Here is a 27530-nt window from a genome sequence, read left to right on the forward strand (position 1 = left end):
GTGCTGCTTAATATTTTTGTGAAAACTGATCATTTTTTCAGGATTCTTTGATTTTGATTAATTGACAGTTCACGTATTTATTTCAAATAGTTTTTTGTAACAATGTAAAGGTCTTTACTGCCAGTTTTGATAAATTTAGTAGGCCTTTGCCATTTCTGATATATTTAAAATATATTAAATATTTGTATAGTCCAAAATATATTTAGCATATATCTATATATACATTGACCAGGAGAAATAGATAGATTGTCTGTATTAACTTAATGTAAGTGCTCTTGATAGCTATTAATATGATTAACGTGACTGTTGCAAGTAGGATAACGAATACACTAGAAGGTCCACATATTTCTCGAGTGTTCTATCTGAACATGACTGACCCCTGCTGGATGTCTGATTGTTTTATAATATACAATTTTATCAATATAAAAGATTCATATTTATGTTTCAAAGTGATTTCACGAGGCTAAAGTTTCTTTTTCTACACCCTGTGATGGATAAAATACATTATCCTTGTTATTGTGATTTCAGACCAAAGACTGTGAGCAAGGAGTAAAAGGTTTTATAAGAAAGAAAGAAAGAAAGGAAAACAACAACAACAACAACAAAAACTAGCAACTGTGTGTGCATGTCAAGTGGTCAAGTATTGTTGTAATCTATTGGTGATAATGGAGTCCATGCAGTATCTACACATGAACCTGTAAGCGGCAGCACCGCGAGTCCGCGACTAGAAGACCTTGAAAATGGCGGCTGGAACTGCTGGCGTTAGCGGCCACAAAAGTGGCTCATCGCCGCGCTTTGAGTCCACTTTGGACCGTCGTTTTCAGACTGTATCCAACACCATGGAATCCATTCAGGGACTATCCGCCTGGTGCATCGAAAACAAGAAATACCACAGCGTGATCGTGCGACACTGGATGAAGTGGCTGCGCAAATGTGAGTATTTAGCACGTTAGCCGGCTAATCTGAGCCTAGCTGTAAGACAACACCTGTTTACGGACCCATATTTGCTTAACCTGGGGTTCTAAAGTGGACGTGCGTGGTATTTGTGCGAATAAGTATCACAGAAGTTATCGTGACTGGCTAGTTTCTCTTCTTCAGCCCACTTGACAACTGTTGTGGCTTATTAGCAAACTGCTAATCTGTCCCCCATCAGGACGGGACAGGTCGTATTTCAAAAGCTGGTGAGGTGCATTCACAGACCGCTTTCTGAGGCAGCAGGTCTTTTAGGCACCATCATCTTTCAGAATAGTGGAGTTATGGGTCAGCTGCATTTTGGGTGTCATTGCACGATTCGAGTCAGCAACTTTTTGGCCAATAAAGGGGTGTTTGGGGTCCCAGCAGCATTTTGGGGCAAAATGGGACATTTGGGGGCAGCTACATTTTGGGTGTCATAGGGGTGTTTTGGGGGCAATAAAGGGGTGTTAGGTGTCTGGAGCATTTTCTTTTTGGGCAGAATGTGGCGTTTTGGCACAGCTACATTTTGAGTGTTATAGGCATGTTTTGAATGAGCAATGTTTTTTAGCTTTAAAGGGGTGTTTTGGAACCGCAGCATTTTGGGGTTAAAAAGTGATTTGTTGTCAGTTGCATTTTTGGGAAGTAAAGGGATGTTTAGGGTCAGCAGCATTTTTGGCCAAGATGGGGCATTTGGGGACAGCTACATTTTAGGTGTCATGTGTTTGGAATCTGGAATGGTTTTGGGCAATAAAGAAGCGTTTGGGGTCAGCAGCATTTTGTTTCCAAGTCAGCAGCATCTCATTAACCATTTCTGTCATATCTAACTTTTGGTGATTCTATGGCCATCTTTTGCCATGCGCAAGACTGACTAAGTATTTTCTTGGCAATGATTATTCCCCAACCGTCCCCATAATATACAGTGCCCTGCGAAGGTATTCGTACTCCTTAATTTTTTTCACATTTTATGTTGCTGCTACCTAAATGACTTTAGACAGATTTATATAGCAGATTTAGCTATTTACATAGCAGAATAACAGATTTGTGATCATTTAGCAAATTTATTAAAAAGGAAAAACTGAAATAAGTATATTGCAGAAGTATTCGTACCTTTAACTCAGTACTTAAAGCACCATTACACTCTCAAGTCTTTTTGGGTGTGATGTGACAAACTTGAACATATGCATGTGTATTGAATTCCAAAGCTGCCAAAATAATAAATAAATAATTTATTTATTTATTTGCACTTTTATTTATTTCCACATTTATTTATGTTTGTATTTGTCTACATTTATTTCTACATTTATTTGTCCGTATGGTTAGCCTGGGTAACGTCAGACCTCGTCTTATTGAGACGTGGTCTGGGAACCACATGTTCATTTTCTCGTATTTGAGGCGTGGTTTACGAATGCCCAGAGCCGTTTATTGGGCGCTACGAATGTCTATCAAATGCGCCTGCACGTAGCTCATAGCCAATCGTTTCAATTATACCAGAAGACGTATGTAGAGCAACAGAAATTCGACGAGGAAGAAGACGAAATAAACTTGCGTTCTAAACTACTTAGAACACTATCTAAGGCTGCATCGAAAGGTAACTTCGCGTCTGATGCCATGTTGGATCCATAGATATAAACAAACTGCTTCGGTGTGTCGCATAGACGTCGTCATCGTCTTGCTGCTCCCTCCCCGTTCTGTGATTGGTTCCCTTTTTGAGGGGAAAATCTGGTCCATGGTGTCCAGGCTGCCTAGCAGCGTGAATAAAATCGCGCTGCGCTCAAGGCAGCGAGGGAAACCCAGGCTACCGTATGGTAATGAGGGGTATGTGTTTTACCTCAGATATAGCAATCAAGCTCAGAGTGGCAAGGGCAACATTTTGAGACCACAGTGACACCTTGTGGTGTGACCAAACGAAATGCAAGAGCTGTGCGGACTAGTGTTGTCAAAAATATTGATATTTTGATATGTATCTATTCTGAAATATCTGAAATGGTTCCAATACTCTTTTTCTGCAGTACTGATACACCGATACCAGCTAGTATGCGTTTTTACTCTCTCTCTTCTCTCCGACAGCGACACACACCCGCCTCCTCTCACTCACTCACTCACTCATCTCATTCGCTCTGGTTGAATAGTGTTGGTGTTGGCCTGAATTTTGCAGGATTGCAGGGATTGTGCATGATTTGATTCATTCCAGCAGGTTTCACACTCACACCAAAAGCGATCACACCACTAATTGACTTCTTTTTCATGGCTTATTGCATAAAAACGATCAAATAATACATACAAAATTGTCAAAATGTCCATCTTGCTGAGTATTCAGATAAATACAGTCAGTTTTGGAACGTAAATAGTTTAGAAAAAATGCATGTGGTGTAACAGTATATTGGATCCATGCATAAGCTCTTAAAGTGACAGCAGCCTAATAAGCCTAAACCTGCTGCTGTCTGTCAGGGTAATCGGAGAACAAAAGACAAGGAGAAAATCACTCGCCGCTCTTGACTGAATACATTTTCTTACTTTAATTGTAAGCATTAATCTGTTTTTAATTTTGACAATTAAGCCTATCCAGTGTTATTTTACGTTTGATTACTTTCATTTACTGTAGTATGCCTATTTCTTACCTGAATACTACTGTTACACCAACCTGAAAAACTTAAATCCATGTTTATTTCATGTGTCTCTTTATTGTATTTATTTCAGCTATCATTTGACATTTGTTATTAGTAATTTTATTACTGACTACTTGTCTTTTCTGTGTGTAAATTTAGTTCACTGATTCAAATAAAGCCTCCCTGTTCTGTGTGCTATTGCAAAATGATAAAAAAAATTATGAGGTAATAACAATTGACAGGTATGGCGGCATATATGGTCGTTTTCTCCGTGGTATCGAAAATGGTGTTGAATATCCGAAGTTGGAAATTCCAGTATCGTGACAAAATTAGTGCAGAAGTGCCTTTGCAGGTCACACAGGGAATGAATGACTTAGAGATGGGCAATATATCCAAAATCGTATATCCCGGTTTAAGTAATTTAATATCACCTAAACTGGATAGGGCGACCATACATACTCTTTTTATCCTGTACATGGCTGTAAAAAATTGTCTAAAATGTCTTGGTACACATGAACAGAAGCCACGTCTTCAACAGATCTGATAACTAATACGGAAGTACATGAAATTATATAGGTTTAATGAAAAAAAAATTGCCCATGGAAAGGGAAATATCACCTCTTAATGGAAAAGTTTGTTTCTATTGTTGTCAGCATTGTTATCGGACCTCTTGCATTAAAAATGCAGTTCGCTTCTGTCTAAGTATCTACAATCTATGGTTATGGCGTGAGATGTGTGTCTCACTAGCTGTGTTTACATGGACACCTTTTGAAGAAATCCCGACTGGAAATGTTTTACGGCCATGTCCGGAATGAAGAGTATGGATGGTAATCCTAAATACACAGTTAGGGTGATTGTTATAAGTTTTTATAAGATGTCCATCTCATCTTTATAAGATGTCCATGTCGAAGTCATTCATTGCCTGTGTGACTTGCAAAGGCATGTCTGCTCACTTCTTGCGTTTCGTTTGGTCACTGTGGCCTCAAAGCTTCAGCACTGCCACTCTGAGTTCGATTGCTATGTCTGAGGTAAAACACGCCTCCTCATTAGCAAACAGACAAAGAAATGTAGAAATTAATAAATGAAGAAATTAATAAATGTGGAAATAAGTAAAAGTGGAAATAAATAAATGTATAAATAAATAAATGATACTCATTTTACTTTTCACTTTCACTTTCTCATTTTATACTCATTGAATACCATTTCACTTTTCACTTTCACTTTCTCATTTTATACTCATTGAATACTCATGTCACTTTAAAAAAAAAAACGTTTTTTTTTAAACATTTCTTTGTATAATTATGTATCTTTTTTCATTTATTATTTTAGCAGCTTTGGAATTCCATACATTTGGTCATTTTCTTCTGTCATTTTTACTGAACTAGACTATTTTCTTTATGAACCCTTAAATTTCCCATATGGGCCAATACACAGAGCCATCTGTTGCGCAATCAGCTCATTTCGTGGTGCCGTTTCGCATCCACCATGGGTGTGTTAAAATGAACATGCAGGCTTTGTACCAGTGTAAATGGACTAACGAAATCCAAATTGTGAACCTTTTTTACCATAATAATGTTTTTATTTGATTTTTATGGACCCTTGACCTTTGCACATTATTATTTTTTGCGCTGAATTTATTTCACAATCCAATTTTTTCCCTATTAAAGGATTCTTTAAAGTTTATGCTTCGTACTAGAGGTAATGGTATAACAAAATCCAAATTTTAAACAGCTTTTACTGTACTAGGCTTTTTAAATGACACTTTAAATGGACATATAAATGACTGAGAAAAATTGGTGCTACAATAAAAAGTCAATTCCATTAGACCATTTCCTCTAGTATATAAAGTTGTTCGCTTTAACACACCCTCTATAGTGGCCAAGAAATTTCCAATGTTTTGTAGTGATGTCGTTGTGTTGTGGCTTGTTTCTATTGTGTTGTGGCTTGATTCTGCGGTGGTATTAACTTGTATTTGCTTTTTCATTTTCATTGTGTTGTGCACAATATTTCGATTTTTAATTGTACTCTATAACTTTTGGCCCTCTAGAGGTTAAAAAACGAAACTGCATGCATTTTGCGGAAGAACATTGTTTTGGTTGTGCTGACTGTTTAGATCAATATGGTTATACTGCTCATTAGGGCTGGGTATTGTTTGAATTTGAACAATTCCGATTCTGCATATCGATTCCTAATTTCGATTCCAATAAGGTAAAAATAACAAAAACAGATATTGTTCACAAATCTGACTTATTGTAGCTGAATACTGTGAACAAAAATCAACAGGCTAAAGAACACTTACACAAGTTTTGAACTTTTGCCTATGGTTTAAAAATAGCATTGCAAAAACAACTAGCTTAACTAACTAATATAAACGTATTATTATTAAAGACAGTTTAACACTCAGTAATTATAAAAGTCCAAATAAACGAATTAGCAATCACACAAATCATATCGTATTCAATCCATGCATTCGCTCTTTTAGTGACAGCAACCAAATATTCCTGCTGCTGTCTGTCGTTAACCTTAATCAAACAACAAAATACAAAGAGAAAATCACTTTCAAAATCATTATAATTAATAATTCTTTCAATATAGAGCTATTCAAGTCATCTAGTGAAATTATTTTATCTATAGGCCTATATCGCAGAAAAACAAAATATTGCAATTAGGGCTGCCACTAATGATTATTTTGGTAATCGAGTAATCGTTGATTATTTTGACAATGTATATTCCTGCAAAAACCATCCCGTCTGGTCTGAATGGAAATAAATGGGCTTACTGAATCTGGGAAGACAACAACACATTTTGGAAAGAAGGATTTATGTATTGACTCTTCTTTAAAATTGTTAATTTTGAACAAAAAAAGTTACATATTGTACCTTTTTAAGATGAGATTGATTAGAATATAAATGTAAATTTAGCTTCATTTTTGAAATACCTGAGGCATGGTTATGTGCATGAGGCTGAGGTGTTATTTAAATATGAACTATGACATTTATTGCATAAGTCTGTTAATTGGACCTGTGAATCTTTGGCTGAAGCAGTCCAGAACTTAACTACTTTTGCAGTAAAGAGAAAAACAAGACTTTATTTTGGCTATTTATTGGACACACCCCAGAATAAAATAATACTTATAGTCTAGTCTACTGTTTACTGGTCATAAATTACATTGTTTCTAGCTTAAAGGGTTAGTTCACCCAAAAATGAAAATTACCCCATGATTTACTCACCCTCAAGCCATCCTAGGTGTTTATGACATTCTTCTTTCAGACGAATACAATCGGAGTTATATTCAAAAATGTCCTGGCTCTTCCAAGCTTTATTATGGAAGTGAATGGGCGTTTATGTTTTGAAGTCCATAAAAGTGCATCTATCCATGATAAAAGTGCTGCACACTGCTCCGGGGGGTTAATAAAGGCCTTCTGAAGCGAAGCAATGTGTTTGTGTAAGAAAAATATCCGTATTTAAAACTTTATCAACTAAAATAACTGTTTTACGAATCGATTTATAGTGGAAGAGTGACCCTTGACGCACAATGTAATGACGAACGCGGAAGCATAGAGGATGGTACAACCAAACACCAGTCACGAATTAGAAGTCTAAAACGACAATTTTTAAAGAGAAATGTCGGAGGAGCTTGAGTTTGTTGCCCAGCCCTGTTTGTTTGAACCGCAAGAGGCGTCTAAACGATACTCCTACATGCTACGTCATACATGCGTAACGAGTTAGTCTTGTGGCACAAGTCGACTTGCGTTGTGTGTTGTATGTGGTCGTCTGCCGGAAGCTAGTTATTTTAGTCGATAAAGTTTTAAATATGGATATTTTTCTTACACAAATGCATCGCTTCCTTCAGAAGGCCTTTATTAACCCCCCGGAGCAGTGTGCAGCACTTTTATCATGGATAGATGCACGTTGATGGACTTGTTTTCAGGACATGTTTTAATATAACTCAGATTATATTCGTCTGAAAGAAGAATATCATATACACCTAGGATGGCTTGAGGGTGAGTAAGTAAACCATGGGGTAATTTTCATTTTTGAGTGACCTAACCCTTTAAGTTAAAAATTATGTATAAGTGGGTTGTCTGGAATGAGTTATGCTTCTTTAATGATGAATACACTATTGTTCAAAGGTTTGAGGTTGGTAAGATAATTTTTTAAGTGTTTTTGAAAGTCTCTGAAGGCTGCATTTCTTTGATCAAAAATACAGTAAAACAGTAGGCCCTAATACTGTGAAATATTCTAAGTTTAAAATAACTTTTCTATATTAATACATTTTAAAAAGTACTTTTTCCTGCGATGCAAAGCTGAATTTTCAGCATCATTACTCCAGTCTTCAGTGTCACACGATCCATCAGAAATCATTCTAAAATGCTGATTTGATGCTCAAGAAATCTTTCTTAATTATCATCAATGTTGAAAACAGTTGTGCTGCTTAATATTTTTGTGGAAACTGATGCATTCATTTCAGGATTCTTTGATAAATGGAAAGAAGAACAGCATTTTTTTTTATATATACATGTTCATGATGAATTTACTTTCACTTTTGAGCAATTTAATGCATCTTTGCTGAATAAAAGCATTAATTTCTTAAAGAAAAAATCTTACTGACTCAAACAGTGTATAAAACAATTATTGGTATCCTAGTTGTTGGTTGAAGCTTTATGCTTCATGAGTTTTAAGTTATTTTGAGCTTTTTATGACATTCATTGATTGCACTGTACAATTATATGAAATTATTGCATGATGTGGTCAGTGTTTGTGCACAATGTACTGGAAAATGGTCTGTGTTAAATTGGGTGACATTTGGCATGACGTGTCGTGAAAATATTGTGCGATTTTTAAACTGCTTTTTTAGATGACAGAACAAACATTTATCAAATTATGTTCTTGAATATGTTGACAGACATTCTGCATAAATATAACATGGTGCCACTAGCTGTTAATGTGTAAGATTATCCTATTATATTTTTATTAACAAGTATTGTATTTTGCCCTATTTTGTGATTGTTAGTATATATTTAGATGGGAAATACATTGCATGAATCCATCAAACCTAATTGTGAGTTGAACAGTGGAGTCACTTACTGAGTCTAGTCTATTTAGTGACTGCTTGTTTTTAGGACAATATGTAGGCTAGTTAAAGACGTTTATAATAAATGGCATTTTAACAGTAAGGAAACTGAAAAATATGTTGGAAAAAATAGTATTGTTATGGTTTAGAATGCTGTGTCAGATTGCTTATTTGAGAAATGGGAGGAGGGGGTCAGTGACGACCTGCTAAATAAAAATTCTGTTGATGTGTAAGCGTTATTAGTGATGGATGCCAGGAATGTATTTGTAGAGGCATCAAGATAAATTAAATTTTTCAATCTCTTTAGATGGCGTTGTTAATGGTGTGTTATTTTTTTGTGGTATTATTGAACCAGATAAAAGCGTCTTTTTTTTCTTCTTCTGAGAATGTGCTTATTGGATTTTTTTTTTTTGTGCTGCAACAACTAATCAATAATGAAAATAGTTATTATTACAATGCAATTATATTCGGTCTTTGTGCTTTGCACGGTGCACCTTCGTCAGTGATGTTGTGCTACTTAATAGTACTTAAAAACACTTTTAATGGGGAAAAACACATTTAAAAAAACTGGCCACACAGAGCAAGCTTCAGAGGAGTAAATGTGAACTAAATGTTCTACCAAGAGTGCAAAGCATTAACACTATATTAAATTATTCAATAAGGTCATGAGCATATAGTTTCATGTTGCCAGGTTGCTGTCACATGTGAATGTGCTGTTGAGATGCTTTCATCATACTGTTATATTCTGTAAACAACTTCCATTAAAGTTACTGTTTTTAACAAAGATGGTTAAAATGGTTGTGCTCTGTCTAGTAGGTTTTTTTTTATCTATACCATTGTTATGGTATTTAATCTCTTGCTGTTAGGATGCAAAATGGTAATGTCTGCAATCTGCATTAAGATTTTTTTTTTTTCACAGAAATGCATTTTCTACTACTTGAAAGTGATGTCACAGATGGAGGTTCTCTGTAAATAGCACATGACTTTTCATGATTAATTATTAACTATTTAATATTGGCAACTTGTTGCAGCCCTAAATCATACAACTTGTTTCTTTGACTTTTGTTAATTCTTAGTAAAAAGTCCTATTCAGATGTTAATGGTTTCTCATGTGGATGTCTGTAAAAATTAATTTTCATGGCACCTCAGTGATAAAACTCGTGGCAGTCAGTCACATGATTGTCTGCTTTAAATAAAATGTCCCATGCTTGGAATAATAATAATAATAATAAATTCATATTTAATTTAATAATTTATTATTTAATTATTGAAATATCTTGTTTAAAAATAGGAAGCTAAACATGCTATAGTTAAAATGGTTTTCTGTCTTGCATTTTATTTCAAAATGATGGATGTCATTTTAAAAATATGGAAATTAGTGGAAATAAGTGAATGCAGCCACTTATTTACATGAGGTAAACAAAGTTGCTTGGTTTGTATTTTCAGTGTATATAATTGCTGCCACAATAACAGCTCATTTTATATGTTTATGTCAGTGTTTTTCTCCAAACTCCAAGGACGTGTGGTAATTTAATTGCCGTCTGTATAATATAAATTTAATATGAATAAAATGCACAGGCACAAAACAAGATTTCACAATAAAATTAGGAATACAAATATTTGGTTGTACCACCTGACAAAAAAGTCCAAAATAATAAAAAAATGTGTATATATATATATATATATATATATATATATATATAATTTTTTTTTTTTTTTTTTTGGACTTTTTTGTCAGGTGGTACAACCAAATATTTGTATTCCTAATTTAAGGGATACATATATATATAAAAAAACTTTTTCAAAGCTTTATTTGTCTTTGACCCAAATACACAACTTGGAAGCTCAGTTCATTGCACACATTGTGATGGTTGTTGTGATTTATTAAACCGCAATGATGATGATCAGGTGGAAGGAACAGTGGCTCAGTGGGTAGTACTGTCGCCTCACAGCAAGAAGATCCCTGGCTGAGTCAGGAGTCTTTTTTATGTGGAGTTTGCATGTTCTCCTTGTGTCTGTGTGGGTTTCCTCCGGGTGCTCCTGTTTCCCCCACAATCCAAAAACATGCAGTATAGGTGAATTTGAGATGCTAAATTGCCCGTAGGTGTGAATGTGTGTGTGTGTGTGTGTGTGTCCCAAAGCCATGTAATGGGGAGGGTCGGGACTCGGGGAAAGACCTGGCAAAGTCTTCGTGTATGGCAAGAGATTGCTGTAGAATACGACTGAAATGGTAATAGATGGAATGATGATGATCATGGCAGTGAGATGTGTATTGCATAAGTATTTTTTTTTTTTTTACCATTTAACAGATGGAGTTTCTAATCTATTGCTTTTTTTTATTACCTTCTGTTGTGGAAATGAAGATGCTTTAAACATAGCTTTTACTTTTGTGTAAATAAATGTAGTTAATTTCACACAGAAAAGAATGTCATAGTTTTAATATGTGCCTGAGACAAGGGTACAACAAAATCTGATCATAAAAGGGATTTAAAAATAAATGTACACATAGTAAAAACTTTCCAAGACAGTTTTACTGTGAAGTGGCACCAGCCCCTGATTTGGTAGCGGTGGGGGAAAATGTTACCCTGGAAATCCAGAGTTCTCACGAGAGCACAAATTGAATTTGCTCAGCGAGTTTACTCTGGTGTCAAGTAATGATGCTCATTAAATATGCCCTTGTATCCGAGCTGCACCAATCACATTGAGTTATCTGATATAGGCGGGCCAGAGGCGAGCTAAACAGATGATGACAGTGCTGTGACGTCAAAGTCATTAGTAAACATTACAAGATGGCTATGGATGAACACCAGTTATTTGAAACGGCTTTGGCCGCTACAATGAACGAGTTAGACTTGGCTTTTTATCTAAAAGAGGAACAGAAGACGGCGCTCGAATCCTTCCTTGCAAGAAGGACGTTTTTGCTGTTTTGCCGACCGAAACGCAAGAGTCTAATCTACCAGTTAGCTCTGCTGGTACCTAAGCGGATGGGGCTCTGGATGCGTCACCCCGTGTGTTGTTGTGATTGGTCGTAGTGTTATCCAATTGCGTGCAGTGAGATTTTCAAATGCATGCTTGGTGCCGCCCCTCGAGCTGGGCGATTAAATCTTTCAGATTTGGGTCTGGATTTCCAGGCTAGGAAAATGTATCAAAGTTAAATTTAATCATAGAATTACTGTTGTTGTGCATTAATAAGTGCATTTACTAATAATATTACATGTTTGTTTATTGGAAATGTAATAGTGAAGCACTGAGCTTGAATTGATGTGCAGATAGAATTACCTTTTATTAACAACAGTAATGTGCAAAAACCTCGTTTTTATAGGGAACATTTAAATATTCTACTCTTATTAAATGTACCATTGCTCTTCTATAGTATCAGACTCAACTGACCGACGGCTTCAGTGATTATGAAAGGAACGCTCTGTGTAATTCAGTCACAAGAAAAGTTTTTATTTTTCACGAGACTCCTTTTCCATTTATGTTAAACAGTGGAAATGGCTAATAATGGTTATAGGTGTAATTTTGTGTCTTTTTTTTTAAAGACACAGTGTTAGTTAAAAAAATATTAGCTCTGGGCCATAAACGTAGTTGAAGAAACACCCATATCTTGTTGGTCTAATGAAAGTAGATATATTTCGACAATAGTTGCTTCTAATGGATTTTTAAAGAGATTGCTGAAATTTGTGAATTTCTTACAAATAAATTATTCAATGTTATTTAGCATACATTTTTACACCTCATTATGGTTTGCGCATCTTCACTAATATTTGACAAAGGTCTTGCCATTATAAGTGGACCATTAAACTAAGTTTTGTTTTTTTAATGAAGTTAAACTTTTCCTTGTTCTTTTCCCAGCGGATGCAGCACACAGGCTCAATCTCTTCTATCTGGCGAATGATGTCATTCAGAACTGTAAAAGGAAAAATGCCATAGTCTACCGGACCACCTTCACTGATATGCTTCCAGAAGCTATGAACCTCATCAGGTGAGACTGCGAGAACATGAGACTACCCAGGGGTGCGTTTCCCAAAATCATCGTTAGGTCACAAGTTTCGTCGTTGCAAACATAGTTAAAATATTTGGTCCAACAAATCTAGTGAATGTGCTGCAGCTCTCGAGCTGTGTTTAGAAGCAGTTCTTGTTAAATGACGTGGACTTAAATAGATCATGATCTTGGGCTTATTAATAAGCAAGCTAATAGATGAATCAGTTTAATCAGAGGTTATTACTCCTCTACCTGCACGTGACGTCCTTAACAACAGTCCTATATTGTTAAACAAATGTGGTTCACACAACGGAGGTGCGACCATGGTACTACGGTTTCAGCAGACAGTCGTGGCTAGTTGGTTAGTTTCTCAAATGATGCATCGTACTGTGGTAGTTAATCAGCGAGCTACATCGTTATACGGGAAACACACCCCAGATTTCCTCTGCACGGCCACACACTTCCTCTGCATTCCTAGTTCTGGAAGTCATTTTCAAAATTCCACACAGTTACCCAATAAAGAGTCATGAACCAAAACAACCATCTCCACGAAACAATGTTTTGAAGCTAATTATAGCCTAAATGTTTTACTTTTTTTAATTAGGTGTCATTTATTTAAAAGTAAAATGTTCTATGTAAAAAAAAAAAAGAAAATTAGTTTTTGCATTTTGACAATTTAGTTTAGAATCATGACAGACAATCAAATATCAGTCAGTGCATCTGAATTATAAATTATTTACATATATTTTTAGGAATCATATTTATAGAATAAATCATGGTTGACCGTAAATGTGAAATACTAAAAAAGTGTTTCTACAATGACATCAGTGACTGACAACGTTTTTGTCTGATTCTGCATCCAATTCACTAGTAACGGCTGCTTTTAACTAAGCACTGTAAATGTGTATTGTAGATGTGGTTGCTTTATTAAATGTGACTCATTGCATGCAAATTATTTTACAAAATCTATCATTTGCATTGTGTGAAATTAACCTTATGAATCTTTATAAATTTCAGTGGCACAAAGGATTCTAAGGTGAACAAGTCAGTGGTGAGGATACTGTCCATTTGGGAAGAGAGAAATGTCTATTCAGAGGAGTTCATCAGTCAGCTGAGGAACAATTTGGTTCGGAAAGAAGAACCAGTGAAAGGTCTGAATTGCACTTCATATGATGCTTTTTAATGTTTTCTTTTACCTTTAGTGTGAATACATGCCTTTAATGTATCTCTTTGTGCATGTCTACGATCTGCACAGTTACACAGATTACACACAGTTTACAAATGCTTTAGAAGCCTTGATTATGGTAAGGAGCGTACATTTCCGACACACAGTTGAAGTGTTTGGCCAATCACAGTGCATAGGGTCAGCTGGCCAATTAGAGCACTCTGAGCTTTTCAGAAGGATGAGCTTTGTAGAAATCGGCGTGTTTCAGAGACAGTGGGAATAGAGGAGATACAATAATGTACAGTATGTGAAAAATAATGTTTTTTTAACCATTAAAGCATGTTAACCAATTCTATTTCACCCTAAAAATTGAAATAATAAACTTTTAAAATTGCATCATATGACCTCTTTAAGGATGTTAATGTTGCTCTTGAGAGTATTTTATGTGCCTGTCAGTATGTTACATTGACAGTCTTTAGTGTTTTAATATATATTTTACAGTGTGGTTTAATGTAATAAAAGGTTAAAACTTACACATTTTTATTATGAAGTAATGATTTTTTTCCCTTAATTTTAGTTCCAGCTCCAGTCAACACCAGATCAGCCCTGAAATCCAAGATTGTCGCTGAGTTTGTGGTAAATATTCAATATTCCCACTAGACTTGAATGACTCTCTTGGTTGGGCAAATTTGAAAATGATTATAGTTTTCAATTATTTAACTTCTAACCTACTTGTTTTTATTTTAACCTGTCAGCCCTCAGCGTTTATCGAGCATCTGTCCACGTACAGGAATTCAATGGATGAGATTGAGCTCAAAGAGAAACAGTTAGCTGCAATGAGAGTGGATGTGTGCAGCACAGAGGCTCTGAAGAAACTGAAAGGTCGGTAAACGGTATCTTATTAATATTCTGAATTTGTAATAAATATATCTGCATGAATTATAGATATTTTTCACGTGTTCATGCTTTTTTTTTTTTTTCTGCATCTCACACTTTAGACAAGGCAGGAGGTAAAAGGTTTTCTAAAGACTTTGAAGATGGGAGCACAAAGCTACAGGAGTTTGTTTCCTTTCTGGATGGAGAGGTCAAAAAAGGCCCTCCTTTGATGGAAGCTCTGGAGAGTGCAGACATTTTCTACGAGATGCAATATAAAGAGGTCAAGATTGTGGCTAAAGTGAGTATTGCAGTTTAAAGTAATAATTTTATCCCTTAAAACTCATATTTGATCACCAAAATTACATATTTAAATGTTTTTTTTCCCCGTTGATTAAAAATGTCTTTATGCCTTAAAATAGCTTGAATGTAACTCTACACCCGTGCCTCATTTAGTATACGTGGTTCTATGAATATGCAAAGTAGCCCCGCCTCCACTCATTCGCACCAGTTCAGAAATCCACTCATTGACATGATTGGTTACAAGGTAGTTTGTGACATCAGAAACACCAGCGATTTCACTGCAGTTTTAAGGAGAAAATACTCAGCAAATATGTTGACTTATGAATTTGAAGCATATTAAAAACACCACATAGACATATAAACAACATTAAAAGCTTGATTTTCACCACAGGGGGGACTTTAATGATACACTTAGCTAATTAGCTGTACTTTACACTGCAGTTTGCTGTGTTTGTTCTCGAATATTACTAAATGTATGAATTCTTCACACTGGTAGACTGGAATAAATGTAGAGAGCCATCAGGTCATTTTAAAATGAAATGGCTGCGTAGGAAGTAAGTAAAACGTTGTTTTATTTATATTTCCAAAAAGCACTTTATGAAATCGAATTATTTCCGTTTGCTTCAACAAGAGCTCTTAATCTCCTCACTCACAGCAGCCTCAGGTCTTCCAGCAGACTCAATATTTCAGTGCACATATAAAAAACTATCTTTATATTTGAAAGCAGCAAATAGCCCTTTCAGAAGTAATGACCAAATGCTCATTTAATGCTTTTAGTGGTTTCAGCTGCATTGTGCCGCAATCGAATTTGTACAAAAACAAAGACATCCTGACCATTATGTAGCAATGTTGTTTTATTTAGCCTGTCTGTGATGGCCACATTTCATAAAAATATGTGTATAGTTTTAACCCTTTTACAAATAATTGTTGAAATTTCCACATTTCAGGGACAATTTAATTTGTGGTTATTAGTTTTGCCAGGTTTAATGTTTTTGATAGTGGTAATAAATGATAATATAATTAGGCCTGGTCGATAAGAATTATACTTGTGGGGAGATATATATATACTTTGACATTTTCATTGTTTTTTTTTTATTATTATTTGTGAGTGGACACAATCTAGGGAACTTCATGGTGAAAATCATGTTAACATCAATGCAATATTCACAATATTGGTTTAAACAAAATAATATAAAATATACACTTATATGTAACTTTAAATGTTGTTGAGAGAAGCATCTTATGCTCAAGGCTGCATTTATTTGATGATAAATACAGTAAAAGCAGTAATATTGTGATATATATATATATATATATATATATATATATATATATATATATATATATATATATATATATATATATATATTCTTTCAATTTAAAATAAGTAGTTTCAATTTAATATATATTTTAAAATGTAATTTATTGCTGTGATGGTAAAGCAACATTTTCAGCAGCCATTACTCCAGTATTGATAATATTATAATCGTTTTTTATAATATTAAAAAACTGCTTGATATTTCTGTGGAAACCGTGAATCCGTTTTTTCCCCAGGATTTATTGATGAGAAGACATTTCAATCCAACAGTATTAATTTAAAATGGAAAATTCTTTTGTAAAATATCTTTACTGGCACGTTTGATCAATGAAATGTATCCTTTCCTTGCTGAATGAAATCATTCATTTCTTTAAAAATAAGCTTAATGACCCCAAACTTTTGAACTGTAATGTATGTTCGTATTGCTCATATTGTTGATGTGCAAATATTGTGAAACTAATAGTGGAACATCTCTTCAAATCATACATTTCCAGGCCTACGAGACATTTGCGAACCGGGTGTCGCACCTTAAGCGCAAACTTGATGCAATGAAGGCTATGGTGCCTGATCCAGATGACTCCCCCGTGCCCTCTCCCATTGAAGATGCCCCTTCACCAACGGGCTCCGAGTCACCCTTCCACGCTCTGGAAAGGATTGGTACCCCAGACCCAGAGCTGGATGGGCAGGCGATGGAGGAGGACCTTATTGCTTTGGCTGATGCTCCCAGCCCCCTCTCATCTGATGGGGGTTCCCCACCACCAAGTGTCTCTGTGGGAGAAAAAGACAATCGTGACATAGAGGACATGGAGCTCTCGGATGTAGAGGAAACAGAAACTCCTGCCATCATAGGTACTAGAGCACCTTTACTATGTTATATTTGGCATTCAGCATGTTTCTCACATTCAATAAAAGCTGATGGTTATGGTGCAGGGTTTTATTAAATTACTTCTTAATTTTGTTTCCTCCTTACAGTCGAGGAACGTGTGGCCCCTGCTGTTGTGTCCAAACAGTCCTCTGTTACTCCAAATGTCACAGAATCTTTACAAACAAATGAAGGCACACAAACAAAGCAGATCATGACTACAGCAGTGGCAGTTCCCTCAACAGTAACAACAACAACAACAACAACACCAACCACACCAACCACACAGTCACTGCCAGTCAACCTTGCAGGCGTTGATCTAGGCAAGATCAGCTCCATCCTCAGCACAATCACAAACGTTATGAAGAACTCAGGTGAGATTTTGTAGTTTGATTTGTACAGCATGTTATACACAGGTTGAAAAAGCCTATAAAAAGTGCATACTGGTCAGATCCATGGCCCAGTGGTAAGCCATGGTGCTCATTTGAGAGATGGAGGTTTGAATGTGGCCTGTGTTGTGTCTCCACTCTGCTATCTGTCAGTAAAAAGTGTCAAAAAAGTAAAATAATTTACATGACAAATGTACATTTTTATGTAACATTGTGCATTCAATCATTGCTTTTTCCTTTGCAGCTGTAGGAGTAAGTCCTGTATCTCGGTCTTCCCCAAGTGTACCTTCCACTCCAAGCTCAACTCAGAAGACTCCCCCCGCTACTGCCCCTCCAGCCAATCCGCTGGCCAGCATCCTTTCTAGGGTGGACATCAGCACCAACACTTTGCTCAGCGCTTTATCCAAAACACAAACCCATGGGGGTTTTCAGGGTGAGAACTGGAAAAGTAAGATGATATCCAAAGAGTTGGGATAAGAAATTCATTCAGTCAAAATTAACTTTAGTTTTCGTCTAATACATGTTTGCAGACTCACGTAGTGTGACTTCATCAGCGTATGCTATTCAGAAGAAAACATGCTTTACTTTGTAATCTTATAAAAATGTAATAACTTGCTCCACCTTTGAAACAAATGATGTCACCTAGACCAGTAATCATGTTAATCAAAAGCCAAAAAGATAAATGACATTTTAAGCTGTTGTTTTAGATAATATGTCTTAATATGTAAGGGTAATTTAGGTTAACCTTACTAAACTCAGCAGAAAAAAAAAGAAACTTCATGACAGGAATCATGATATGGCTTATTGTGATTGATTGTTAAACTTCAAAGGGCTATGATTTATTTAAATGTGCGCCCCCTCTGCATATTTCAAAGTAAATAACACGGCGCTGCTGCGCGTTCTACAGGCTCATGGGTTCAGCACAGTTTGCAATCAACGAATACAGATTTATGTCAAGCGATTGAGAAGGGACTTTGAGCATCTTTCTCATGGTGTTTTCAGAGTCAGTTGAAAGGTTTCTTTAATGTGATAAGTTATTGGAACTGTGACCTTAATTGTCTACCGCCTGTAAACTGTTAGTGTCTTAAGGCCTGTTCCACAGGTTTATGTGCGATTTTAATTATTTATGGTTCATTGAACTAGCGGTTTTTTTTTAATTTTTTTTTTTTTAAACCCTTTCCAATCAAGATGCATAATTCTGTAAAAGGGATGTTTCTTTTTTGCTGAGTTTAAAATTAAGGTTATGGCAAATAACAATGGGTCTGGGGAAAAACAAAGCATTGGGATATCCTGTATAGGCAATGGCATTGGGATACATTGCAATGCTTTCAAGGGTGAGCTTGACCTTTAGCCTCTATGTGCCAAAAGTTGGTGTCAGACAGGCAGTGTTTCAGGAGCAAAGTAGCCCTCCACAGTCAAATGCGAACTCCCATTCTGTTATGTCATTATCCTGATACTTTTGCCAACAATTCCTAATGGATGCATTCCCCTCTTGTTGAATATACTGTTTACATAGAAATGTCACATTACAGAAGTTAAATGTGTTGAGAATGTTGTATCATGTTGATTTAAAACGTTATAGACCTTTTGCCTAGTTGTGGTAGAAACAGCAGATGATATTAGAAAAGACTCTGTACAGGTTCTTTAGAAAATGTGGTGTGTTTTTAAATTAATCTGCTGACCCTTGCATCCCTATCCCTAATTTTTCCTCCCAGGTCTGTCTTCCTTGCTAAATAACCCGGCTGCAAAGACCACCACAACTTCAATTTCTGACAAGCAATCTCCTCCTCCTCTAACAGCTGAGACTCATACAATTCCTAAAGTGTTACCTACTCCATCTAGTGTCCCATTGGCCAGGGATCCTACCTCTCAAGGATGTGTGGAGCCTACTCCTTTGCAGTCCAATATTGCGAATGAAAAACTAGATCCTTGCTCTTCTCTCAACTCTACCCTGGACTGCAAGATTGATAACTTACTCCAAGGGAACGCAGGACTGAAAGGCTTTAATTTAGGTTTTCCATCTATTCTTCCATGGCCTAAGGTAACTGTTGATAGCCCTTCAGCAAGTGCAGAGAACCTTGGAGGAACCCCTGTAAGGGATGAAGCTGGTGCTACACCAACGCAAGACGAAATTATGGATGATCCCCAAACAGAGCCATTCCCATATCAGCAGGGGCAAACAGTGTCTACGTCCACAGCTTTAGATGCTAAATCAACATCTTGGCAGGTACAAAATGCTCACACTGATCCACAACCTCATACGGAAATTCACCAGAAGTTTGAACCAAAAAAAGACTTTCGAACCACTGTGCCCTCTCTTGCCGAGGCAGAAGCAAAGCGCCAGCAACGCATTGAAGCTATGCGTTCTTCTTCCATGTCCAGCAACCAACAACCTTTGAGAGACGGTGTAGAGGCCACAGAGAGATCCGGTGTGATGCGTCAAGAGCTGAGACAAAACCCTGTAATCCATGATATGGGACCAAATCCTAAACTGGTGGAAGGCAACTATGCATATCGAGATAATCAAGAGAAGCAAGTGTTGTCCAGCTCTGACACATACAATGCAGAAACATACCTTGCCAAAGAACCAAGACAGGATCTCGCTGCACCTAATTTCTTTACCACACCTCTTCCACCTATCCCAAATCTTCCTCCTCCACCTCAAGACTTCATGCCTCCAGCATCTTCTTTGAGGGCAAGTGGTCCTTGTTCTACCAGGGATTTGCAGGAACCTTTCGGTGAAGCAGAACGAGGTGGTGGTGATAGCTCATGTGCCCCAGGATTCGATTATGAACGCTTGTCTCATGAGGTTCCAAACAAGGAGCCTTTCTATCCACATGGGGAAGGGGCTTCTCACTCTGCTCATGCACCACACCATGCTCCTAACATCCCTCCGAATGGTCCATTGGACTATAACCATCAACATCCACCAAGAGTACCTCTGCAGAATCCTCCAAGTATACCCCATCACCGCATTGGTTCTCCTCCTCCAGTAAGGGGTTACCATGAAGCCCCAAGTCCTTCTCGACCTTTGCCTGAAGATCCATACTTTGACCCATACTACGACCATCCACCACATAGCCCATCTCCCCCTCATTATGACATGCACCCAATTTCACCAGCACCAGAGTATTATCCTGAAGAAATACCTCCTCACTATCCAGAGCACAGGGTTCCTCCTCACCTGGAGCACAGGCCTCTACCGCCACACCATGTTCGTCCACCTCACCCTGGGCACTATCCACCTCCAAGGCCCCTTCGTCGACCACCACCGGTCCACCATGAGCTGCCCTTTCCAAGAGGCAAGCGACCCGGCCCGCCCTTTGGCGGACCTCCCAGAGTCAGGGGTCCATTTTATCCCCCAAAAAGACCTTACTTGCCTCCGCATTACTGAAGTGTCTATTGTGATTCTTATGCTCAGGTGTTTAGTGCATGTCACAGTGAGCAAGTAAAGTCCAAGTGCTGTTGGGTTATCAGCAAGTCAAAGATTGCTTTGGACAGTGACGCGAAGGGGATGGTGTTGAATTCCTCCACGAGATACAATAGAGAAGTGCAAATTTATTCAAGTTACCAGGGGGATGCAACCAGATCACTAAAAACTCTTGAGCAAGATCTGTTCTGTTCCATGATCAAGACATGCAAACCATGAGCAGTTGTGCGGCAAGATGTCAAGGAGCACTGGAGCAGAGAAATGGAAAGAATATCTGGCGTGGAATGAGATGGAATCTGAATGCAGACAAAACAAGAGGTGGTTATTCTATTTCATTTCATTAATTCTTTGATTTCTATAGTTTTTCTGTCAATCAGATTTAAAAGTTAATTCAAAATGTCCTTTCCCTTAGTAAAAATGTTAGCGCTTGTATCTTGCAAATATCTTTGGGAAAGACCTCAAAGTTTTTTTTGGATCAACATTTAATTAAGATTGATATGTAATATTTTTTTACTTCTGAAGTTAAGTTCTACTGATGATCAAGCGATATTGTTATGCAAAGCTGGTAGTTTTGATTCACCACATCTTATTTTGTACTTGTAATTAAATGTAGCCCTAACAGGTAGTTAAGCTTCATTATCGTCTGTCATGGAGAAACAGCAGTGTAGAGAAAAAGTAATCTTTACAAATTTTGAGGTAAGATGCTGAGGTGTACAGAGACAAGCCGTTTTTGCCAACAGTGGCAGAAGACACAGAAGAAAAGAAGTTGTCGGGCAGAATCGTCATGGCCTCCCTCAGTTCCCAGAGGCTTTTACTGTACTGATTTAAATAAAGATGTGTTTGAAAACAAAACAAATTACTGTGGGGAAGTGCAGTCTCAACCATGATTTCTTTGAGTCTTTTCATCTCAGTTGCTTCAGTGACTGATTTCTTTGCTCTTCACATTTTCGCGAACATTCATCAATAAAATGATCAACACATATGCAGAAAAATATTGTTGCTAAATGGCTGCAACTCATGTTGATTAGAAATGACTGAGATTTGTCCTACACCATGTTTAATTCTAGAACCAAAATAGAAGGCATTTAATCCAATTTAAAGTAAATTTCCTAATTACTTGGTGTTTAAATGAGTTAATGAATGCCATTCTTATCATAGCATTTTAGCAAACCATTTCTAATAAGCAATGAAATACGAAAATGCATACAGTTAACTCAAGCTAAATTATTCACTTCACTCAAAGCGTTCTATAATCGATCCGTTTCAGTTCCACTTCGGGTTTCCTGCTTCCAACTTAGTGATCCTGGACAAAATGCTCCTCTCACATACTCTAGTCTGGTTGGCAGAGTATTCACCTCTTAATTTCTTGCATTTTTACCTCACTTTAGGCTTACATTTGCACACTTTTAACTGTTGAAATTGTCAAATTATATGCAGACACAGTTAAAGATAAGTTTTTTTCAAATCAAATAAGGACTTTTTCTAGAGATAAATCTGGTCACACTTAAGTTGTGTGTCTTTCTCCGAAATAAATTTAGCATGTAAGACAAAGAATTTACACAAGAACTCCTTCCTCTAATATGAGGCTTGTTATCATAGTTCCACTTGATTCTCGAGGATCAGCTGTGGCTGATTGCATGTACACGAATGTTTATGGAGTCAGCTCCTTGAATCAAATCAGGGTAACAACTTCCTGAGTTTTTTCCCCCTTGATTAATACAACAGCAAAAACGCGCAAAGTAATAAAGAAATTTGCCTCGTTTGGCAATGATCAAAGCCGTTTTGTTTGATTCCGACGTTGTTTCAGAGATCTTTAAGGTCTGGATCATAAAAGTAAACCATTCCAGTACATTTTGAAACTGGCTTTTCTCTGTGCTCAAAAATGTTAAATAATGAGAAACTAGCTAAATAACTAAAGTTATGCAGTTGGAAAAATTAAAGGGTTATTTCACCTAAAAATTAAACTTATGTCATTAATTACTCACCCTCATGTCGTTCCAAACCTGTAAGACTTTTGTTCATCTTTGGAACACAAATGAAGATCTTTTTGATGAAATCTGAGAGCTTTCTGTCCTTCCATTGACAGCTACGCAACTACCACTTTGACGCTTCAAAAAGTTTATAAAGAGATGGTAAAACTAACCCATATGAATTGGGCGATTTAGTAAAAATGTTCTGAAAAGACACGATCGCTTTATATGATGAGCAGATTGAATTTAGGCTTTTATTCACATATAAACATTGATCAGGCTCAACCGAACCTGCTTGACGCACGAGAACAAACCTTGTACAGAAGCTCAAACGCGCTGCGTAACATGAGAATGAACCTCATTGGTTCTTGCGGAAGCTCAAACGCGCTGTGTAACACAAGAATGAACCTCATTGGTTCTTGCGGAAGCTCAAACGCTCTGCGTAACACGAGAATGAACCTCATTGGTTCTTGAGGAAGCTCAAACGTGCTGCGTAACACGAGAATGAACCTCATTGGTTCTTGAGGAAGCTCAAACGCGCTGTGTAACACAAGAATGAACCTCATTGGTTCTTGCGGAAGCTCAAACGCTCTGCGTAACACGAGAATGAACCTCATTGGTTCTTGCGGAAGCTCAAACGCGCTGCGTAACACGAGAATGAACCTCATTGGTTCTTGAGGAAGCTCAAACGCGCTGTGTAACACAAGAATGAACCTCATTGGTTCTTGAGGAAGCTCAAACGTGCTGCGTAACACGAGAATGAACCTCATTGGTTCTTGAGGAAGCTCAAACGCTCTGCGTAACACGAGAATGAACCTCATTGGTTCTTGCGGAAGCTCAAACGCGCTGCGTAACACGAGAATGAACCTCATTGGTTCTTGCGGAAGCTCAAACGCGCTGCGTAACACGAGAATGAACCTCATTGGTTCTTGCGGAAGCTCAAACGCGCTGTGTAACACAAGAATGAACCTCATTGGTTCTTGCGGAAGCTCAAACGCGCTGTGTAACACAAGAATGAACCTCATTGGTTCTTGCGGAAGCTCAAACGCGCTGTGTAACACGAGAATGAACCTCATTGGTTCTTGAGGAAGCTCAAACGCTCTGCGTAACACGAGAATGAACCTCATTGGTTCTTGCGGAAGCTCAAACGCGCTGTGTAACACAAGAATGAACCTCATTGGTTCTTGAGGAAGCTCAAACGCTCTGCGTAACACGAGAATGAACCTCATTGGTTCTTGCGGAAGCTCAAACGCGCTGTGTAACACAAGAATGAACCTCATTGGTTCTTGAGGAAGCTCAAACGCTCTGCGTAACACGAGAATGAACCTCATTGGTTCTTGCGGAAGCTCAAACGCTCTGCGTAACACGAGAATGAACCTCATTGGTTCTTGAGGAAGCTCAAACGCGCTGTGTAACACGAGAATGAACCTCATTGGTTCTTGAGGAAGCTCAAACGCGCTGTGTAACACGAGAATGAACCTCATTGGTTCTTGCGGAAGCTCAAACGCGCTGTGTAACACAAGAATGAACCTCATTGGTTCTTGAGGAAGCTCAAACGCGCTGTGTAACACGAGAATGAACCTCATTGGTTCTTGAGGAAGCTCAAACGCTCTGCGTAACACGAGAATGAACCTCATTGGTTCTTGCGGAAGCTCAAACGCGCTGTGTAACACAAGAATGAACCTCATTGGTTCTTGAGGAAGCTCAAACGCTCTGCGTAACACGAGAATGAACCTCATTGGTTCTTGCGGAAGCTCAAACGCGCTGTGTAACACAAGAATGAACCTCATTGGTTCTTGAGGAAGCTCAAACGCGCTGTGTAACACAAGAATGAACCTCATTGGTTCTTGCGGAAGCTCAAACGCTCTGCGTAACACGAGAATGAACCTCATTGGTTCTTGCGGAAGCTCAAACGCGCTGCGTAACACGAGAATGAACCTCATTGGTTCTCGCACGTCAAGCGAACATGCTTGAGCTTCCGTTTACCACAACTGATGTGTGAATTGATGAATGTTTATATGTGAATAAAAGCCTAAATTCAATCTGTTCGTCATATAAAGAGATCGTGTCTCTTCAGAAAATTTGGACTAAACTGCTCGATTTATATGCAGTAGTTTTACGATCTTTTTATGTATTTTTTGGAGTGTAAAAGTGGTAGTTAATGAAGGTACAGAAACCTCTCAGATTTCATTAAAAAGTTCTTAATTTGTATTCTGAAGATGAATGAAAGACTTTCAGGGTTGGAACGATATGAAGGTAAGCAATTAATGACAGAATTACATTTTTGGGTGAACTAACCCTCAAAGTCATTGCTTGTAATAGCGATGTGTTTAAAATCATAAAATAAGCATTAAATTGCTTAAGACCTGTTAAAGCTGAACAGTTCACTAATTGCCTTAATCTTTAATATCTGTCTACATTCCAAAAACAACAGATGTAGAAATATGATGGTGTAACCACTAGTATATTTGATGTAAGTTGCAAAACAAAAATAATATTTACACATGGTCGTCAGCAGGGGGAGACAACCCTGAATGTTGTCCTGGGCCCTGTGCCGAGGGGAGCCCAATCAGTCCTGGTATATACTCATTGGATTCTCTACCCTACAACAAAATCCTCATCAAAACTAGCACATGCATTTTGCTGTTCATTTAAGTTTAATTTTTCTTCAGAAAAGAACACTCATGACAAGAAAACATCTGGTGTTGAGCAAAATTCTTTATAGTTTAACACCAGGGGTTTTCAAACTCTCTTTTCGCCCTGAGGTCCCTGCTTTATACGGCTGATCTCCTCTTTCATGGAAAACAGCAGATGTACATGAAGAGAAGGGTTTTGAGGTCATAAATCGTTTCCAAAAATACAGTCATAACATATTAATGTGTTGTGATTTGGTAGAAAGGTCTGATGAAAGCGCCGGATACTAGGACTAGGCTTAAAGGGATACTTCACCCTAAAATTCTGACATCATTTACTCGCCCTTATGTTGTTTCAAACCTGTATGAGTTTCTTCTGTTGAACTTAAAAGAAGATATTTTTGAAGAATATTGATAACCAGACAGTTGACGGTAGCCATTGACTGACTTAAGTAGGAAAAAAAAGAAACTATGGAAGTCAATGGTGGCTATTGCTTGGTACACCATCAACTGTCTGGTTACCAACATTCTTCAAAATATCTTCTTTTTAGTTCAGCAGAAGAAAGAAACTCGTACAGGTTTGGAAAAACATAAGGGTGAGTAAATGATGACAGAATTTTCCTTTTTGGGTGTAGCCTACTGAAACCTCTGTGAAACTTGGCAATTGAGGTTAAAATTAATGTTTTGCCGAAACTAAACATTATCTAATCCGCTTGTATTACTACTTTTTACAGACTTAATGTAATGTGCACACAAATAAATACACGTGAGAGAACATATAATGTTTATTAAAGTTAGCTACATTATTTCTTAATTTATTGATTTATTTATAGAAATCGAGAAGGGCCAGAGCTCAAGGGTTATAGTTTTATTTGCATTCCATTACCATTTAAAAACAGGTTTTCGCCTCTCATATTAATATTCAAAGTTTTTTTTTTCTAGGCGTATTGAAAAACACAGCAAGGGTTTACCATGAAGCGCTCCAATACATTAGAAAGTCAAACCAAGTGTCTCGTCATGTCCTCGGGTTTCAGTGAAATCGAATATGATAGATATCATATATCGATATATTCGACATTTATATCGCGTCTATTCGAATTTCTTTTCGGGATAAAAACAAACAAACAAAAAACACTCCTATAACACACACACACACAAAATAATATCAGGATGTTATATTCGAGTTTCTGAAGTGGAAATAAGAGACAAAAACCTTTTAAATATATAATTATCATAGGCTATATTTAAGGCATATAGGCTAATTAGTTATAATACTAAATTATTAGATTTAAAAGACTTGTCATTTTAATACGCATAATATAATTTCAGTTGTCAAATTATTATATTAATATATAATATAATTAGTAAAATCAATATTTTGAATTATAAGTAAACATCATAAAACAAAATCCATTGGCTAATTCTACACCCATTAAATTGTACAGGACCGAAGATGATGTTTAACAGTGATGTTGAGGTTTTTCATTCATGTTCTGCAGTTCATCAGCTCGCCTCGTCTGTAGCGTAAGCCTACTTAATTCAATTGGTTGTGAGGGACACGCCCACATACGCGAAGCGCGCGTGCTCTGCACGTCTCAAGCGAAACGTTTGTTAATCGCTTCATGCAAAACTTTCCATAGCTGCACGTGCAGCGTGGGATTCGATCCATGAAATTACCCACCCTTGTCATACACAGTTAACTCGAAATTAACCCTGAATTCAAATAGCCTATTAAAATAAACGCTTTGCTCAAGCAACCAGTGCTTTTGTTCTTATTTGCATGATCATGCATTGATAAATATGACTAATGCGATTTCGATGTGTTTGAAACTGAACAGAAAATATATAACTATGCAACTGATGCTAGATGCATACATGTAAGGTTGTGCTTTCTATTAATGTTTTAATACTTCTTCCCCCTCCCCCCCCCCCCCCCCTCCTGTCCTTTGTCTTTTAACCCAATCAACC

General features: G+C 37.2%; 1 protein-coding gene across 5 annotated transcripts in view; it reads left to right on the forward strand.

The window, feature by feature from the left end:
• Positions 1 to 678: 678 nt before the first annotated feature.
• The window catches only part of celf3a (cugbp, Elav-like family member 3a), a 60871-nt gene continuing 34019 nt past the window's right edge, over positions 679 to 27530 (forward strand). For 2 of the 5 annotated variants that reach the window (XM_084422659.1, XM_084422660.1), the window contains exons 1-10: positions 679 to 933; positions 12490 to 12619; positions 13637 to 13770; positions 14362 to 14420; positions 14540 to 14666; positions 14783 to 14958; positions 16773 to 17127; positions 17251 to 17514; positions 17774 to 17962; positions 19245 to 21277. In XM_084422659.1, the coding sequence (XP_084278785.1) occupies positions 741 to 933; positions 12490 to 12619; positions 13637 to 13770; positions 14362 to 14420; positions 14540 to 14666; positions 14783 to 14958; positions 16773 to 17127; positions 17251 to 17514; positions 17774 to 17962; positions 19245 to 20923 (3306 nt within the window). In that variant the 5' untranslated portion in view covers positions 679 to 740 and the 3' untranslated portion in view covers positions 20924 to 21277. Of the gene's footprint in view, positions 934 to 12489; positions 12620 to 13636; positions 13771 to 14361; positions 14421 to 14539; positions 14667 to 14782; positions 14959 to 16772; positions 17128 to 17250; positions 17515 to 17773; positions 17978 to 19244; positions 21812 to 27530 lie in introns of those variants that run through there. The other 3 variants (XM_084422662.1, XM_084422661.1, XM_084422658.1) reach the window with 2 other exon arrangements.

This window comes from Rutilus rutilus (assembly GCF_951802725.1).
Source record: "Rutilus rutilus genome assembly, chromosome: 11".
Classification (NCBI taxonomy): domain Eukaryota; kingdom Metazoa; phylum Chordata; class Actinopteri; order Cypriniformes; family Leuciscidae; genus Rutilus; species Rutilus rutilus.